Below are 17257 nucleotides of genomic sequence, written 5' to 3' on the forward strand. Positions count from 1 at the left end.
TATATATATATATATATTTTTAATAATAATAATAAAGCCAAGGTAGGGGGATGAAGTTTTGTTAAAAATCTTTGAATAAACAGGACTTTATTGCTAGGTGTATGAAGACTATAGTTCAATTATAATGATTTAAAATTTTTAAGTCAACTTGTTTATCATTTAAAATTAGCTGGATCATAATCTGGACACTTTTAGTTTAACCAAAAGTAACAGTGCATTAAAGATTTCCAACCTAGCCTTAAAAAATTCAAATCGATTTATCAAGTCAGGTACATCAAGAAGGCCTGAAGCTTAGCAATAAATTTTTTTTCATGGATAACATATTGTAAATATGCATTTTCAAATGTACCAAGAAATTTGAACTTTTATAAAAGTAACAAGTCAATATTCAATTCAGATTCACATAAAATATATAAACACAATAAGACAAGTCAAATTTATGCTATGCTTTTCCTTTTCAAAAAAGCTAAAAGTTGCAACATTTTTAACATATATCAAATTTCTGGTAAAGAAAAAAAAGGAGAGAGAATCCAAAATCATTTGTAAGGAATCTCATTATTACAAGAGTACTAATTTTACTATTTATTTTGTTTTGGTTCATTTTGACTTCCAAAATGATCGTTTTAGTCATTATATTTTTAATTTTGATTCATTTTGATCTCATACTTTTTGAATATATATTTTAATCCTTGTACTTTTAAAAAGTCAATATTTTGATTTCTTTAAAGACCAAAATGAGCCATATGAGAGTACAAGGATAATAAACTTTTAGAAGTCACTGAAATAAACGTTTAGAAATTACAAACATCAGAATGAAAAAAAACCAACGTAGTGTTTTATGCTATTTTCTCTAAAAAAAAAAAATAAAAAAAAAAAGAAAAGAAGAATTCAATGTTAGAATAGACTCTCTGAGTCGAGTAAAATATAAGATATGAATTTGGTTAAAAAGAGGTAAATATTGTAGTCATAAACATGAGCATTTAAATAATGGAAAATTGTAATAAAATGTGAAATTAGGCATTTGTCGGTGGGGGGGTTTGTAATTTGTAGTTGAAGCGTGGGTGTGTTGTTGGAGATTGACATAATATTCGAACCGACGTTTGAATGTGTGAGGTGGATGAGCTGTCTTTAAGGACCATCTTATTCCTACACCAAAGCCTTCAATTCCCTCCTTTAATAAACTAAATAAAAACACCAACACAAACTGGAGGCCAGCATATTACATTATTTATTTATTTATATATAATTCAAAAGTACTCTTATTATTATTATTATTATAATAATAATAATAATAATAATAATAATAATAATAATAATGTTATTAATATTAAAATTAAAAAAGAGGAAAAAACTCATCTCTTTCTTGCTTGTTGGTCCAAAGCATCTGGATGATGCCCAGAAAAAAAAGACAATAACTGTATGGCCAAAAAAATCATTAATAATTTACAGCACATTTGATTATGAACTAAAGGACCCACCTACCCAGTTTACATTCTGGTTTGAGAAAGAAATTAGGTGAAATTACAAATTTAGCAAATTAAAATTTAGTTTATATAGCTTTTAGTTTTTAAAAATTAAAAATTAAACTTCGTAAGTAGTCTCTATTGTTAGAAGGTACTAACAAATTAAGTATGAGTCTGATTAGATATTTATGTGTCAATATGGGGGCTTTTATGTATTTAGCTGATTGTGTGGGTCATTTAGCAATTGGATGAAAAATGAGTTGCCAATTTGTAAAGATGTTGCACTAAAGTTTCAATTTCTCACTTTTTTTTTTTTAAACAAATTTCTAAAATACAAAAGAACACCTCATTAACACTACTTAGCAACTATTGTGAGTGGATTTTGATCATTATTTATGAGATTTTATCAAATTATAAAAATAAAGATCTAACTTTTAGATCTATACAGATAAAATTCATCATCATCTTCTTTTTTTTTTTTTTAACCACAAAACTGCGATTATAAGTACTATTCGGTAGGCAAAATGATAACTGAAATTTGAAAACGAGTGAAAAATAATGTTGTATTTTTTAGATTTGTGTTTGATAGTAAATTTAGAAATTAGATTTTAGTACAAACAAATTTTTAAAATGTATTTGATAATATATTTATAACTATAAAACTAATGATATTTATTAACATATGAACATTTTTTTTTAGTAAAAAAATGTCAAAGGATTAAGGGGTCATGAGTTTAATTCATGATGGTTATCTACCTAGGATTTAATATCTTATAAGTTTTCTTGACACCCAAAGGTTGTAGGATCAGACGATTTGTCCCGTGAAATTAGTCGAGGTGCACGTAAGTTGATCCCCACACTTATGAATATAAAAAAAATACTTATAAATATTTTTATATTATTATTTTTTAATAATTATGACTTTGCAATATCATATAATTTATAATACATCACATAATACATATTCTAATTAAAAACTTCTTTTTTACATAATTATACATTTTTTAAATCTAAAATCTAGATACACCGAAAATATAGAACAAAGTTTAAATTGCCTATCAAACAAACCCTAATTTATCCCAAAAAAAAATAGTCCTTAATTCATACTCGTGCAAATACATACGAAAACTTATGTGCTTTCGAATAATCGTTGGTATAAAATTGACATATTTTTGTAATTTTTCTTTCATATACATCCAACCATGAAACAGTGGTAATTGATCACATGATGTGGTTTATATTGATAATTTTTCAAAAGGTTTTAAGATCCCATAATCTAAGAGAGCATTTGGGGAAAGAAGTTAGTTAGTTATTATAGGCATAGTTTATTATAATTGGGTTATAATAGTTTGTGTTTGAGGTAGATTATTTTAGTTTGAATTATAATAGTATGTGTTTGAGATGTAAACTATTTTAGTCATCAAGAAATAGTAAACACCGTAATAAATAATAAAAAAATGATAAATGTAAAATAATAAACATGATAACGATAATAAATGAGAGCTTTGTAATAATATTGACGATAGTTAATTGAGAGTTTTAAAATTAAAATAGTATTTACCATATAATTATTATAATATTAGGATCCTTTAAAGGGTCTATGAGAATGTTGAGTGATGAGTCAAATTCAAGGCTGTGCTGTCTTTAGCTAAGTTTTGTTTTTGTTTTCTCTAATTTTTAAGCAAACTTTCCTTTCAAAAACTTAGTTCGATGGATCGAAGCTTTGTCGGTACATTTTAAGCATTTCTGTACAGGCCCACCGCCATTGGAATTCCATTCCCATCATTTACATAAATTAACGTTTTAACAATTTAGCATCTTGTTTTAAATTTTGTTTAAATATCCAATTCTATCACTCAGTATATTTTGTTGAACCTGAACTATTATTCATTAATTTCTTTATGCTATTCATTTTCTATCAATATTATAATATTGTATACTTTAGATTAGGAAGGTAGATGTTTATTCAGTCACTTATTTATGAATGAAACTCCTTTTGATATTGAATCGAATACACTCTAATGCTTAAATTAGTATAAGAAATATTTAATTCGAGAAGCATTCAAAATATTGCTTACCCTTTGAGGTGGAGAAAATGAAACTATTTATAGAATCCATTATTTGACATTTGTTTGAGATATGTACAATATCGAATATGTCATCGTAGGTATAGTCTCTAAGACTGTAGAGTTTTCAACTAGCAAGCTTGGTGCGGTTATTATGCCTTTAGAGATATGAATGAACTCGGTTAGGCCATCCTAACAGTCGATATTTTGACTATTTGTTTAGAAACGTGTAGACTTTCAAGCAAATTCATGTGATATCCTTAGTTGGGATGTGTTTAAGATTTTATTTAGCCTGAATAATTATATTGATCAAGAGTTGTGACCCTACATCTATGTGATTTTTGTTAAAGAAAATTCAATTGTTTTAATGAATTATCTTCGATTTAAAAGAATGTTTTGAACTTAAGTATTTGATTGACACCTAATTACAATAGCAGTTGCGAATATAGTAATTAAGCTTAGAGTATTAGTAGATACAATACAATATGTAAAAAAAATTGTAGATACATCAAAATTTAGATTAAGCTATAGGAGTCTATCAAGGATGAACTATATTACTGATAGTAGTCTATCAACGATAAACTATATTGCTGATAGGAGTCTATCAACATAGAGTCTATCAAATTTTTTTATATTTACAATTTTTTTAAAAATATTGTCATATATTTAATTATTTGTCTTGAAAATATTATTTGTTGCAATTACCCTTAATTATGATCTTAGTATTAAAACCATTTTTTATTTTTTAAGGAAAAAAAAACTATCAAAACCCTTTTTGAAATGACCACTAGTATAATCATCCATGATTAAATATCAAACATCATATATTAATAAGCATATTAGCTTAAAAAGGAAATTCAACTAGTCCTAGTAAGTCAAATATTTTATTAATCTTTATTCTAAAGTCGTGGATGACAGATCATCACCTTTGTCAACACGTGGCAAGATCTCAAGATAGGATGCAAGAACTAGAGAGAGCGCGTAATAGAAGAATCTTTCCCATTTTAACTTCGGCGTACAAATTCTTACAATTCCGTATTTTTCTGACAGCAAAGATTATAAGAGACAGATTTAAAGAAAAAAAAAATATAATTATTAAATTTAAAAAGTAGATAAAAAAAAATTAATACTTAAAAAAAAATGGTTAAAGCTCTGTAACACGCCGACGACCACCATATAGAGAGCTTCACATTTTCGACTTTTCTTTGGTTGCAGACTAACCTCCGATCGTCCCCGTCTTCTCTCTTTCTCGATTCAGTTTGAGGTATATCGAGTTCTTTGATCTTTTATTTGTTTCTGATTTTGTGTTTCTCAACTCAGCTCCAACTGTGGATTCGGTTTTGTGTTGCGTTGAATCGTACTCTACTTGATTAGATCTTTCTATTCAATCTAGTTTATGTTTGATTTTCCTAATATATCGTTGTTACGGCACAGTTTTGGGTTAGGTTTAGTGCAATCTATGTCGTTCAGTTCGATTCCAACCTTTCCCTTTTGAGCTTATTGACGTTTCAATCTGTGTCTTCTATGACAGTAAATGTATATTTATTTGATGAATTCATGCTGTATCTTTAGAAATAATTGTTTTGAGATTTGAGTTTTTACTTTTTTAATTCGGTTTTTTTGAAATTTTGCTTTACCTGCCGGAATTTTAACTTTTTGTGTGTCGGCGAAAAGATTGCTGATGGACGGATTTTTTTTATTACCCTGACGGATTTCTATTTGCTTTAGTGGTGCCTTTGAATTGGCAGATCAATTGATGAATCGTGCTGTTAATTATTTATGAAGATTTATGCATAATGCATATGTATAGTTTTTGTTTGCGCAAGGCGAACCATATCAAATTACTGAATTTGCTGTAGGTTTATTAACAGCGAGGGAGAGAGAATGTCAGGTGGGGGTACACAGAACAGCTTTAGAAAAGCACTGGGAGCCCTGAAGGATACTACCACAGTTTCATTAGCTAAAGTTAACAGTGATTATAAGGTACTGTAAGTCCTACTCTCATTGCTTTCTCAATAGCCAGGATCTATCTCACGATCTTGGCGTGGTGTTGAATTCAGGAGTTAGACATTGCTATAGTTAAGTCAACAAATCACGTTGAACGTCCTGCTAAGGAAAAACATATCCGAGGTGTGTTCATTGACGCCCTTCTCAAGATAGTTATATTCTTGTACAATTGAATGTGTCTTCACACTTTCTTCATCTGAACTTTACATTTTTATTTGACAATATGGTTCTTTATCTGGTGTTATACGATAATAGAAATCATAATCTTACAATAAGAGATGGTTTTGGACTTCTTTGCAGCTATATTCGCAGCCATTTCAGCTACGAGGCCTAGAGCTGATGTTGCATATTGCATTCATGCTCTGGCAAGAAGATTATCTAAGACACATAATTGGGCAGTAAGTCTTCATGTTTTCCCGTCATAAGCATTACAAATCTGCATTCTTTGCAAGTCAACTGCTATTAAAAGAATTATATATCTTCCTGTTTCAAAGTTCTACTAGAATGTTTAATTTTTTATAGCTTTTTGAGATTACATCAGCTGTATTACTGTGCATGCTAGTGCTGGTAAATGTCACATTTGACATTGCAGTCTATTACTTCAACTCTGTCACTCTTTGCAAAGTCTTAGGGAAAGTAAAATAAATACAGGCACCTCTATCTGTTGTGGCGTGAAATTGAGGGTGTCTAGTTAATACCAAGAAAGTGTTCCTCTGACTAGGGCTGATAATCACTTATCTTGCAACTCCAACAAATCTGTAACATTAGTATAGAAACTGTTATTTAGAATAGTGTTAATCAGACTGCTTTATGTAAGATACACAAGTAACATTTGCAGGCCACAGTTTGTTCATTATATATTTCAAATTTAGATGGCTTGGGTTTAGATTTCATCTCCAATTAAGATTTGTAGTGCTTGATTATTAAATTTGTTTAACGGATTCTGATTTCATTGTGTAGGTTGCATTAAAAACTTTGGTTGTTATCCATCGTGCTTTGAGGGAAGTGGACCCCACATTTCATGAAGAACTCATTAACTATGGCAGGAGAAGAAACCACATGCTTAATTTATCGCATTTTAAAGATGATTCCAGTGCTAATGGTACATCCTCTAAGGCACTAGAGTTGAAAAAGATAATTTAAAAAGAATGAAAATCTCAATCTAAAACTTTTCATGTGCTGCATGTAGCATGGGATTATTCTGCTTGGGTACGTTCATATGCCTTGTTTTTGGAGGAGAGGTTGGAATGTTTCCGTGTGCTGAAGTATGATGTTGAGACAGATCGTGCGGTAAGGATATACTTTCTTTAATTGGTTAACTATCAATTTTATTTTCATTTCATCTTTTAATTTTCTTTCTAGGAGATTAAAATTCTACTTCCTTCCCCAGTTGGTACATGCTCCAACTCGTTTTTATCAAAAACATATAAGACTTCTTTCTTCTTATTTTTAATTTTTAATAAAAACAAATATTATTACTTCAAGAATAATATAAAAGCGGAAGAGGGAACCTCCTATATGAATAATCACAAAGCACTCTTCACGTGTACTTGCCTATTAAAAGATGACTAATCACGAAAAGCCTTAGAAAGATTATATCATAGGGAGACCCAGAAAATGATTTTCTTAAAGTCTCTTGTGGTGTTGAAAATGTTGCCTCAAAAGCATCCCTGTGCCTCTCCACCCAATTTGCCCAAAAAACTGCTGCCACCACAAGTCTCCTTAAGGTCTTCCTCTCTCCGACGGAAAAAGGGCAGTTTGCATAAGAAAATCACCAGTACTGCAATGGTGGCACCAACAGCCATTCATTGTTTGAAAACGAAGGTGAACAAAGTAGTAGCAAAAGAGCACAAGGAAGAAAGTTGGTCCAGGGTTTCATGTTCCTTGTGAGATAGAAAGCACAAAGAAGGGATTAAGGAAATTCTTCCTTTTCTTTCTTTTTTTTGAAACAAATACTCTCCAAGATATAGATTTGTGATGGAAAAGAGTCCGAGAAAGGAATTAACTTCCTTCAAAACCTTCATTTCCAAATAAATCTTTCAATATCCTTTGGATGGCTTTGGATTTGTCAAATGGTATGATTGACCAAAGAGGACAAAGAAGAAAAGGCACTGGAAGTATCATGGCTCCAAACTCTCCCAGTTTCCCTGTCCACAGGATCAGATGCTTCTAATGAGAGACATACCTGCAACCTTTCCTTTATGGTTCCTTTTAAAGCCCAAGTCCCTAGAAGATAAATAACGAGACCAAGCTTGCTTGAACCTCATCTTGAGTTCAGAGAGTATAGAGCGTCGGAAGTTTCCTCGAGAGGCCTGTCACCAATATGCTGCATCTTATTGCTGTGTGGGTTTCATAATTGAGAATGATGTTTCAGCTACATTGAGTTAATAATTTTATGGATAATGATGCAGAGAACCAAAGATCTAGGCACTGCTGAGTTGCTTGAGCAGTTGCCAGCATTACAAGAGCTTCTGTATCGGGTACTTGGTTGTCAGGTAATTCATAACCCTATATTTGGGTAAACGTCATTATCTCCCAGTGAGTAGGTTTTTATTACTGAAAATAATATGATGTGTGGTTTTTTATTTTTAAATAGAAAAAGTTCCAGGAGTTCATTATTTATTAAACAATTTTTTACTTCGCTGCAGCCACAAGGAGCCGCAGTTCATAACTTTGTAATTCAGCTGGCCCTTTCATTGGTAGGAATCTCTTCTTATGATCTTGCATGCCCATTGAAAAAGCTTTACTTGTTTGCAGGGTTGATCCTTCTCATTCTCATGTCTTTTACCTTTTTGTAGGTTGTTTCTGAAAGCGTCAAAATTTATCAGGCCATCAGTGATGGTACAGTCAATTTAGTTGACAAGGTAAGAATTGATCTGATTGTCTGATAAGATTGATTGAAATGCAAAAACTGAAACTAACATGGTCTAAATATTCAGTTTTTTGAGATGCAACGCCAAGATGCAATGAAAGCCCTGGATATTTACAGGAGGGCTGGCCAGCAGGTACTGGCACCGAGCTTGCCGTTTTCATCAACCATAGTAGTGCACAAGATAAAAGTTTATAGACATGGTGCATAACTTTCTCCATTTTTGCAGGCAGAGAGGCTTTCCGAATTCTATGAAGTTTGTAAAAGTCTTGATATTGCGCGTGGTGAGAAGTTTATAAAGATTGAACAGGTATGTTTTCCTCCCTCTGCTATCTGTCTTTTCAATGTTTTCCCCTATAAGAGTACTAAGTTCTGTGTCTACTTTGCCCATTTTGAAGCCCCCTGCATCATTTTTACAAGCCATGGAAGAATATGTAAGAGAAGCTCCACGGGTTTCAACAGTTCGTAAGGAACAGGTCAGCTTGTCTCTATCTCTCCCCTTTTTTTTGTTCCCCTGTTTACTATTTGTCTTTCATTCATTGCTCCTTTTTTTGCTTTCCCATTTTGTTTGCTCTCTGCGCCCTCATATAATCAGTTAATTCCAATATGTTCTATTAAAATTCACCTGAACTCTTTTTCTTACATCATAATAAACAAGCAGGTTGCTGATAATAAACTGGCTGCCCCTAAAGAAGTTTTGGCTATCGAGTACAAGAAGGAACCAGCAGTGCAAGTGGAACAAACAGTGGCACCTCCACCAGCCCCGTCTCCCCCACCACCTGAACCAGTTAAAGTAGAACCAGTCGTGACTGAACAACCTGACTTGTTGGTAAGCTTCTTTTGTTAGCTAATCTACTCCCAATATTAGTAGATTATGACGTACTAACATTTCAAATAAACAAACACTAAAGTGTCCATTATTAAGTAAATAAAACTAATCCATTATTAAGTAAATAAAACTAACCTATACATATTACAAATATATTTTTTTTCCCAAAAAAATGAATTTATATTATCATTTTTCTAGAAATACATTGTCTGAGATAATTATCTGTTTTTGGTTAGGGTTTGAACGATCCTGTACCCGAGACTACTTCCAATTTAGATGAGAAGAATTCTCTGGCGTTGGCTATTGTCCCAGTTGGTAGTTCTCTTCTTTCGTTCTGCATTTTCTTTAAAGTTCATTAGTAATAGAAAACCATTCATATATGTTCAGGAGAATCCAAATTTGAAGTGATTATGTTTCAATTATTTTTTGAAGTTGTATTTAAAAGTCAGTAAAGAAATGGTGAACTTTAAAATTTTAAGCTTGTGTATGGTAATTGGAATTAGTATACACGTGGAGTCAGCTGAATGTAATTTTACTTTTTGTGATCTCAGCCGATCAAAAGACCACCACTGCTCCAAGCCAAGTTAATGGTACTGCAACTACAGGCTGGGAATTGGCACTCGTTATGGCACCAAGCTCAAACGAAAATGTAGCTGCTACAAGCAAATTGGTACTTATCTTATCCACTAAACATAAAATTTTGACTGCATATTGGATGTGTATACTAGTGATGTAAATCAGTAACATTTCTGGACTTGCATTCTATCATTTCATCTAAATATGTCCAGAAAACCATTAATCTTCTACTGCTCTGACTTCTAAACAACGTTCCATTCTCTCTTTGCCCAATTTTTTATGATCTAATATTTTCTTTGAACTGATTTCCAAAGGCCGGAGGGTTGGACTTGCTTACATTAGACAGCTTATATGATGATGCAATCAGAAGAAACAATCAGAACGTGAGTTACAATCCATGGGAGCCAGTCCCAGTGCATGGTGCCATGATGCAACAACAGCCAATCCACGATCCCTTTTTTGCCTCGACTGCGGTGGCTGCACCTCATTCAGTACAAATGGCAGCTATGGCCAACCAGCAGCAAGCTTTCATGTTTCAGCAGCAGCAGCAGCAGATGATGATGACGACCCCTCCACCACAACAGTCAAATCCTTTTGGAAATCCTCATGGGACCAACGCCTACCACTACGGTCCGGGTATGCCCGTTCATACTTCCAATCCATATGGTCTCATTTAACATCATTCAAAGAGTTTACTCTGATAGGAATGTTAATGATCAATCATTCTTGGATTGGGGACTGCTAAATATCAAGTATACAGATGTACAATATGTTGTGTATGTGCAGTAGTTTAAGTTTAGCTTAGCTAGGATGAGATTCTTTTGATAATAACTAGTGAGACAGGGCTTTGATTGATTATTTGTGTCATGAGAGATGGTAATAATGTTTTAGATACTTGGCAAAATTGTTAGCAACCTGCTTCACTATTGTGAAGGATTAAGCAGGAAATTTTAAGATTTTGTTTTGTTTTTGTTTTTTTTTTTTTTTTGCTTTTGTCTTTTTCCCCTCTCTTTAAGTAGGCTGTTCCTTCTTTCTTATTCATGTAGGACTCTGTAAAATCAATATGTAGCAAATTTATTTAAAACCTACGTTGTTATTTATCCTCAAGGAATTGTTCTGGATTGTCATCTTATGCCCCGGAATATTCATATCGTTCTCGGCAAACATTGCAATAACCAAAAATAAAAAATTAAAAAATTAAAAATTAAAAAAATAAAAAAGGAAAAAATGATAAAAGACAAGAGAGAAGGTCTTTGTGGTTCTCATTAAGGGAGTGTTTGGCTCACCAACATGAGTTGAGTTGATATAATATACAACTCATTGTTTGGCCCACAAACTTTAAATGTTGTTGGAGTTGAGTTGGTATAATTTACCAATTCATCTCAACTCTCATTTCTTTCCATGTTTTCAGTGGTTCCACGATCACAGTCACATTTTGAGAACTAACTCCGGACTCTGGCAACGATCTTTGATGAAAACTTTGGCAACCATCTCCGGAGTCATCAACCATCGATCGCAACTCCGACGACTAATTTTGGGTTTCGACAACCACCTTCGAGGACAATTCCGGCAACAAAATCTGGACTCCGACAACCACCTCCGATGACAGCTCCAGCGACCAATTTCAAGCTTCGACAAAATTCATGTGACCAACTCCGACAACCAATTCTGGCCTCTGACAACCACCTCCGGTGACCCAACTTTGACGACCACCTTCGCATTACCAACTCCGACGACAAATTGGTTCTATCTCCGACAACCACCTTTGTAGGTTCCGACAACCACTTTTGACTATAAATTCTGATGAAAATCATCTTTGATGATCACCGTTGAGTAAGCAACTTCGACTACCAACTCGAGGCTTCGACAACCATCTTCGTCGATAAAGTTCGACAACCAATTCTAATACCATCTTCATGAGACTAACTTTGGGCTCCAACAGTCACCTCCGAGTATAATTTTCAGCGAAAATCATATTCGATGATCAACTTCGATGACCACTTTCGTCTGACCAACTCTGGGATTTGAAAACCACCTTCGGTGATAAATTTCGACAATCAACTCCAATACACCTTCATGTGACCAACTTCAGGCTCTGACAATTACCTCTAGCTACAAACTCCAAAAATCATCTTCGATAAATACTTTCGATTACTATAAGACTGATGACTGTAAAGTATGTTGTAGGGTGGTTGATTATATAAAAAATATTATTTTGTCTACATTAAGTGCAATATTTATACGTAATGAATTCACATATCAAATGAATATTAAGAATATTTAGACAAAAGTATGTATGTAGTTGAAAAGTATGAAACATATAACAAAAAAAAAGTGATAAAATGATTTTTTTTCTTGAACATTTTTCCAGAACGAGTGAAAAATAGAGATTTGTTCTTTGATGATCCTCAAAATTTAGAGGAAATGAAAGTGAAACTGTTGAAGAAATGTGGTGATATTTCATTGGCTGTTACGATGATGAGGGAGATTTAACTAAAAAAAATACATGAGATAGTAAAAATATAGAGCAACAATAGGAAGAAAAAAGAAATGAAGAAAATGAAATTTATGGAGAAGAATTGGCTAGAAAGTTTTGGTTTCGCTTTAGTTTCTCATTTTATTTAATCATATTTCTATCAGAATGTAATGAGCTAATTAGTGTTCATTGCCCAAAAAAGAAAAAAAAGAAAAGTTCTAAAAATTAAAAGAAAAATATTGCAATCCATATTTTATTCAAATAAAGATGGATAGAATTATTGAATAAAAAAGTTTCAAAACAAAAATCATAATCATAAAAACATATTATTTAGAGTTAAAAAAAAACTATATCAGATACTCAGACATATGAACTAACTCTGTATCCCAAACACAGACATATAAACTTAGACTAAATAACCCTGCACCCCAAATACAACATATGAATTCTATAGACATATAAACTTCAGACATTCTATCTCAACTCAGCGTCCCCCTCTAAAAATTCTCAATTGTGTCTTTTCGTAAATCACTCGTTAGAATTTATAATATAGATAGGGTAATTGTTTTAAAAGGTAAAATTGTTGAAAATATTTTTAAGTATAGCAGAATGTAATTGTCTATCAGTGATAAATTGTGATAGGCATCTATCACAGTAGACGACAAACTGTGATGAATATTTATTGTGGTTTATTGCCGTCAGCGATATTTTACTATATTTGTAAATAAGTTGGTTCATTTTTTTTTATTTAAAATATATAGTTACATTATAATGGAAGGTTTAATTCACCCAATACTTTTATAAACAATCTAGGCTTTAATATTAATGTACTTTAATATGAACAATTTAGTAACTTTACTTCTTTTTAGGTAATGTCTTAGTTCTTATAGTTTGGCATTTAATAAATTTTATCAATATATATATTTAAGAAATTTGATTAAATTTAACCGTATTTTTTAGGTTAAAGAGCAAATTTGATTATATAATTAGGAGAAAATTAGAATTTAGTCTCTATAGTTAAAAAAAAATCCATTTATGAGATTTTATTGAACCATGGAGATTAAATTTATTTCTTCAAAATTATAATGATCAAATTTATAATTTAATTATTTTATTTTATTTTTACAAAGCTTAACTTATCACCAAACCGAAGAGTACAATTTAATATACTTATTAGTTGGGAGTTCCTTTTTTATTAACTCAACATGGCAAGGGACAGAGGAACAGAGTTAGACGTGACATTTTTTGTTTTATGGACGGAATTTGGAGAAAGACATTAGATTTGGGTACGAAGTTCAATGTACAAGACAAAAGAAAAATGTTTTCTTATGTTTTTCTTTTTTAATTGACTTCTGTATTTACTATATAAAGAAATAAAGGATTATCTGATTTTACTTATATCAATTATTTATGTTAGGTTCGATTCATTAGAGAAAAGATATTTTTTAAGAAAATTATCTTTATTTAAACTTTTTTTTTTGATTAAAATGGTTTGAAATAAACTTTAAAAATGTTTCTATTGTAAGTGGTTGTCAAATATTTCATTTTTTTCTAAAATGATTTATTTTCAAAATTAAATATTTAAAAAGTTAATCTGAACACGTCCTTAGTCTTTTAGAATTATCGTTTTCGTCTGCGATTTTACTTCTAGTATTCACCATTCTGTTTCCGAAAATTTCAGTATAAAGTAATAAACATTGTTTTAGAAATGAATAAATTAAGGGATGGGAGGAAAATACAGACAGAAGGTTTTTTTAATTATTATTTTTATTTGAGTAGAAAAAACCAAAAAAAAAATAAAATTAAAGAGAAGGTTGATATGATACAGATACTAGTGGTGTGTCTTTCTTGCATCGTCAGCCAAGTACTGCGTCTTAGCCCGGTTAAACTTTTAAAAGTGATACGTTTGAACTACCAATTTTTTGCTTGGTGATGTTAATATTTGTGTAAATTCATGTATTTTTTATTTAGTAAATTTGGTAGATTGTTGGTTAGGATTTTGTGTCTACTCTGTATTTGCTCATTATTTTATGAAATACAGAAAATACACTGATGTATTCACATGGTATCAGAGCCCAAAATTAAGTTTGAGCTCTGTCATCGTACCATCAGCTTGCATCGTCAGTCTTTGGATTTGTTCGCCGTTAGCCATCCGTTCGATTCATCTTGCTAGTGTTGTTTTGGTTTTCGTCCATCATCGTGCCTCTGTCATCGTGCGTACCAGTCGTTCGTTTCCGTCTGTGCGTACTAGCCTCTATCATCGTGTCGTTTTCGTTTCCATCCGGGCGTACCAGTCGTCGTGTAGATTTGGCGCCGTTGTCTCCGTTCGTACCACTCGTTTGTGCCGTCTTCTCTGTTGTGCGGCGTCTCCGTTCGTGGATATTCTGTCTGGATTCGTTTCTCTGCCCAGGTCTGGCGTTCTGTTCTCTGCCTAAGTCCGTCGCTCGTGTTCATTTCTCCATCTAGATCCGACATTGCCCAACTTCGCTGCTCATGGGTTCTTTGGTTGATCTCACTCTCCTCGTCCAAGAATCGCGCCAAACCACCACAGGACTCCACAGATCCGCTTTGTTTCATCCCAGATTCAATGAGGTTCGTGACTGTCTCTGATCGTTCGTGGATTTTATCTGCGCCAGCCTTGAGGGTTACAATATAGTGGTTTGAGAAGGATACAAAACATTGTATCTTGCTTTCCTCTCTATCTACTTTCACTTGTAATGGAGAAAATTGACGTATTTCGTCCTATTAGCATTGTGCTTGACGACACCAATTACATCACTTGGACTTATCAAATGAGTTTTTTGGTTGATCGCAAGTTATGACGGATTGTTACCGGAGATGTTGCCTAACCTATAGAGGAGCTACTAAAGAAAATAGTAAGTTTGTTGAAAGGCTGGAAGATTGGGATAGCAAAAATCACCAGATAATCACTTGGTTGGGTAACACTTCCATCTCTGGTATACATACCCAATTTGATGCATTCAACACTTAAAGAACTTTGGGATTTTCTTCTACACGATTCCAAACTATTGGTCTAACTTACTGTTGGGTTTTTATGCCCTAAATGTTATTAATTGACCGCCATCAATAAAGTGTTATAGATGTTAAATCAATAAATGTTATTGTTAGTAATGTTGTCTATTTTGTCTTAATAACCCTAAATTCAATAAGCTAACATCCAAGGCCGTCTTATGTGTCTGAAGAGTATGTGGAGACATAAATGGATCAATGTTCAAGATACAACCTAAAAGGTCTATAGGGTAGGGATAAGGTTGGGTACCTTATTCTGGTAATACTATGGATACGACCCACTTTGTATTTGATTCAAACGTAATCATCCAACACATTCGTGTAGGTGACACGCCAGTGGGGGTACCCTATGCAATGAGTTTGCATAAGACTGAATCACGAAATAGTAACCACTAGATGTAACACTGTTGACTAGTTTGGTTCCTATTTCAATAGGATGACCTAGGCGACTTAGCCTCAATCCTGAGTATATTATGAACTCCTGTTCACGAGAGATTATCTTTTGATTTGTATGGGTGAGGGTGGCCAGATCGCTGACCCAATAAACCTACTATTTTGGAGACAAGACCAAGTGGAGAGCTGAGAACATAATAATACAAGATGAAATTCACTCATTCCTTTCTTGAAGGTAAGTAGATGAGTGTTCTCTTAAGTGGTGTCATTAGGACTTGAACAAAGGGCTCTACCCTCTCATTGGCCCGAGAGGGTTTTTGTTGTTCATTAGAGGAACAATAGTACTTAAAGGAGCTAGAAGTATCCCAAGGGTAAACCGGTAATTTGACCTAGTTGGAGTTACAAACTCTCGTGAAGGACTAATTTGTTGGTATTGGTCTATATCCGTGGACACAGAAATATATCTGTGAGTACAACTATGGGTCTTGGGTCTTTAGTGGAGTGTACCCACAATTAACGAATATTGATTAACTTGGTTAATGAGTTTAACCAATTAATCTCATATTGAAGCTTCTGATCTACAGGTCTACCGGGTCCACTCGTTAGCTCATTAAAGGATACTTAGGGATAATTTGAATTGTTCAAATTAATTTGAGGAAACTATATTAATGAGATTTATATATAATTAATTATGGATATGATCTATAATTAAATTGGAGAGTAATATTTGAATAAGATTCAAATTAATTAATTCAAGTGAATTAGATTCACAAAAAATTAATTAATAGAAAGGTTTTGCACATATACATGGGATGTATATGATAATTAAATGTATACATTAAATTGGGTTTAATGTATAAGTAGTTATTTAATTATTGTGCAAATTAAAATTAAATAAGTGTTATTTAATTGTGTAAATTGAATAAGTTTATTTAATTGGGCTAATTAATTGAATAAGTGTTATTTAATTAAATAGGCCAATTAATTAAATAAATATTATTTAATTAATTATAGAAAATGAAAATATATGGTGAAAGATGCTTGATCATTCTATATATAAAGACCTCCCCATGACCATTTGGAAATACTCAATTCTCATTGCAAAGAAACTTGGACAATATACAACTCTTTATTGTTATTGTATATAATTTTCTCTAAGTTATAAATCATCTCTACTCTCCAAAACCTTTTTCTCCTCTCCTTCTTTCCCTCTCAATAATTGGATACCACCTATCCCTCTATTGAAATCCCAGAGAATAACGAGGTAAATCTCGTGGTAGTGTTCGAGATCGCTCAAGGAGTTGTTCATGATCGAAACTGTTTGGAGATCCGTTCGTTGGAACCTTGGAGAAGATTGTTCGTAGTACTTGGGGAATCTACAAAGGCAACAACCGTTCTAATCCTTTCCCCAATAACATGCTAGTTTATATGTTTATTCTATTCCGTCTAGTATAACGATTTTGTTTAATGTAAAAATTGAATCGTGGGATGCAAGGCGATCTCACATGAGAGAGAATGCTTCCGCTGCGAGATTCGATCCATTCAATT

At 32.6% G+C, this 17257-nt stretch overlaps 1 protein-coding gene across 2 annotated transcripts; it reads left to right on the forward strand.

The window, feature by feature from the left end:
- Positions 1-4549: 4549 nt before the first annotated feature.
- On the forward strand, positions 4550-10776 carry LOC120071370 (ENTH/ANTH/VHS superfamily protein). 2 transcript variants are annotated; one of them, XM_039023616.2, is made up of 16 exons: positions 4550-4793; positions 5389-5512; positions 5590-5659; positions 5837-5934; positions 6497-6638; positions 6726-6826; positions 7948-8031; positions 8185-8235; positions 8335-8400; positions 8476-8541; positions 8635-8715; positions 8804-8881; positions 9067-9234; positions 9471-9549; positions 9786-9904; positions 10125-10776. In XM_039023616.2, the coding sequence occupies exons 2-16, from the start codon at positions 5414-5416 to the stop codon at positions 10485-10487; spliced, it is 1665 nt and encodes a 554-aa protein (XP_038879544.1). In that variant the 5' UTR covers positions 4550-4793; positions 5389-5413; the 3' UTR covers positions 10488-10776. The 2 variants fall into 2 exon arrangements, with proteins under 2 accessions (XP_038879544.1, XP_090167453.1); XM_090311327.1 differs by having other exon boundaries at positions 4581-4793; positions 5401-5512.
- The last annotated feature ends 6481 nt before the right edge of the window (positions 10777-17257 follow it).

Source organism: Benincasa hispida, chromosome 2, assembly GCF_027475165.1.
Source record: "Benincasa hispida cultivar pf3 chromosome 2, pf3_genome.v1.1, whole genome shotgun sequence".
Taxonomy (NCBI): domain Eukaryota; kingdom Viridiplantae; phylum Streptophyta; class Magnoliopsida; order Cucurbitales; family Cucurbitaceae; genus Benincasa; species Benincasa hispida.

Bases quoted from the DNA above. Each gene is read 5' to 3' on its own strand.
- LOC120071370 (XM_039023616.2), top strand. From the start codon at position 5,414: ATGTCAGGTGGGGGTACACAGAACAGCTTTAGAAAAGCACTGGGAGCC. The intron at 8,032-8,184 runs GTAATTCATAAC...ACTTCGCTGCAG, and splicing joins ATCGGGTACTTGGTTGTCAG to CCACAAGGAGCCGCAGTTCA. The intron at 8,542-8,634 runs GTACTGGCACCG...CCATTTTTGCAG, and splicing joins ACAGGAGGGCTGGCCAGCAG to GCAGAGAGGCTTTCCGAATT.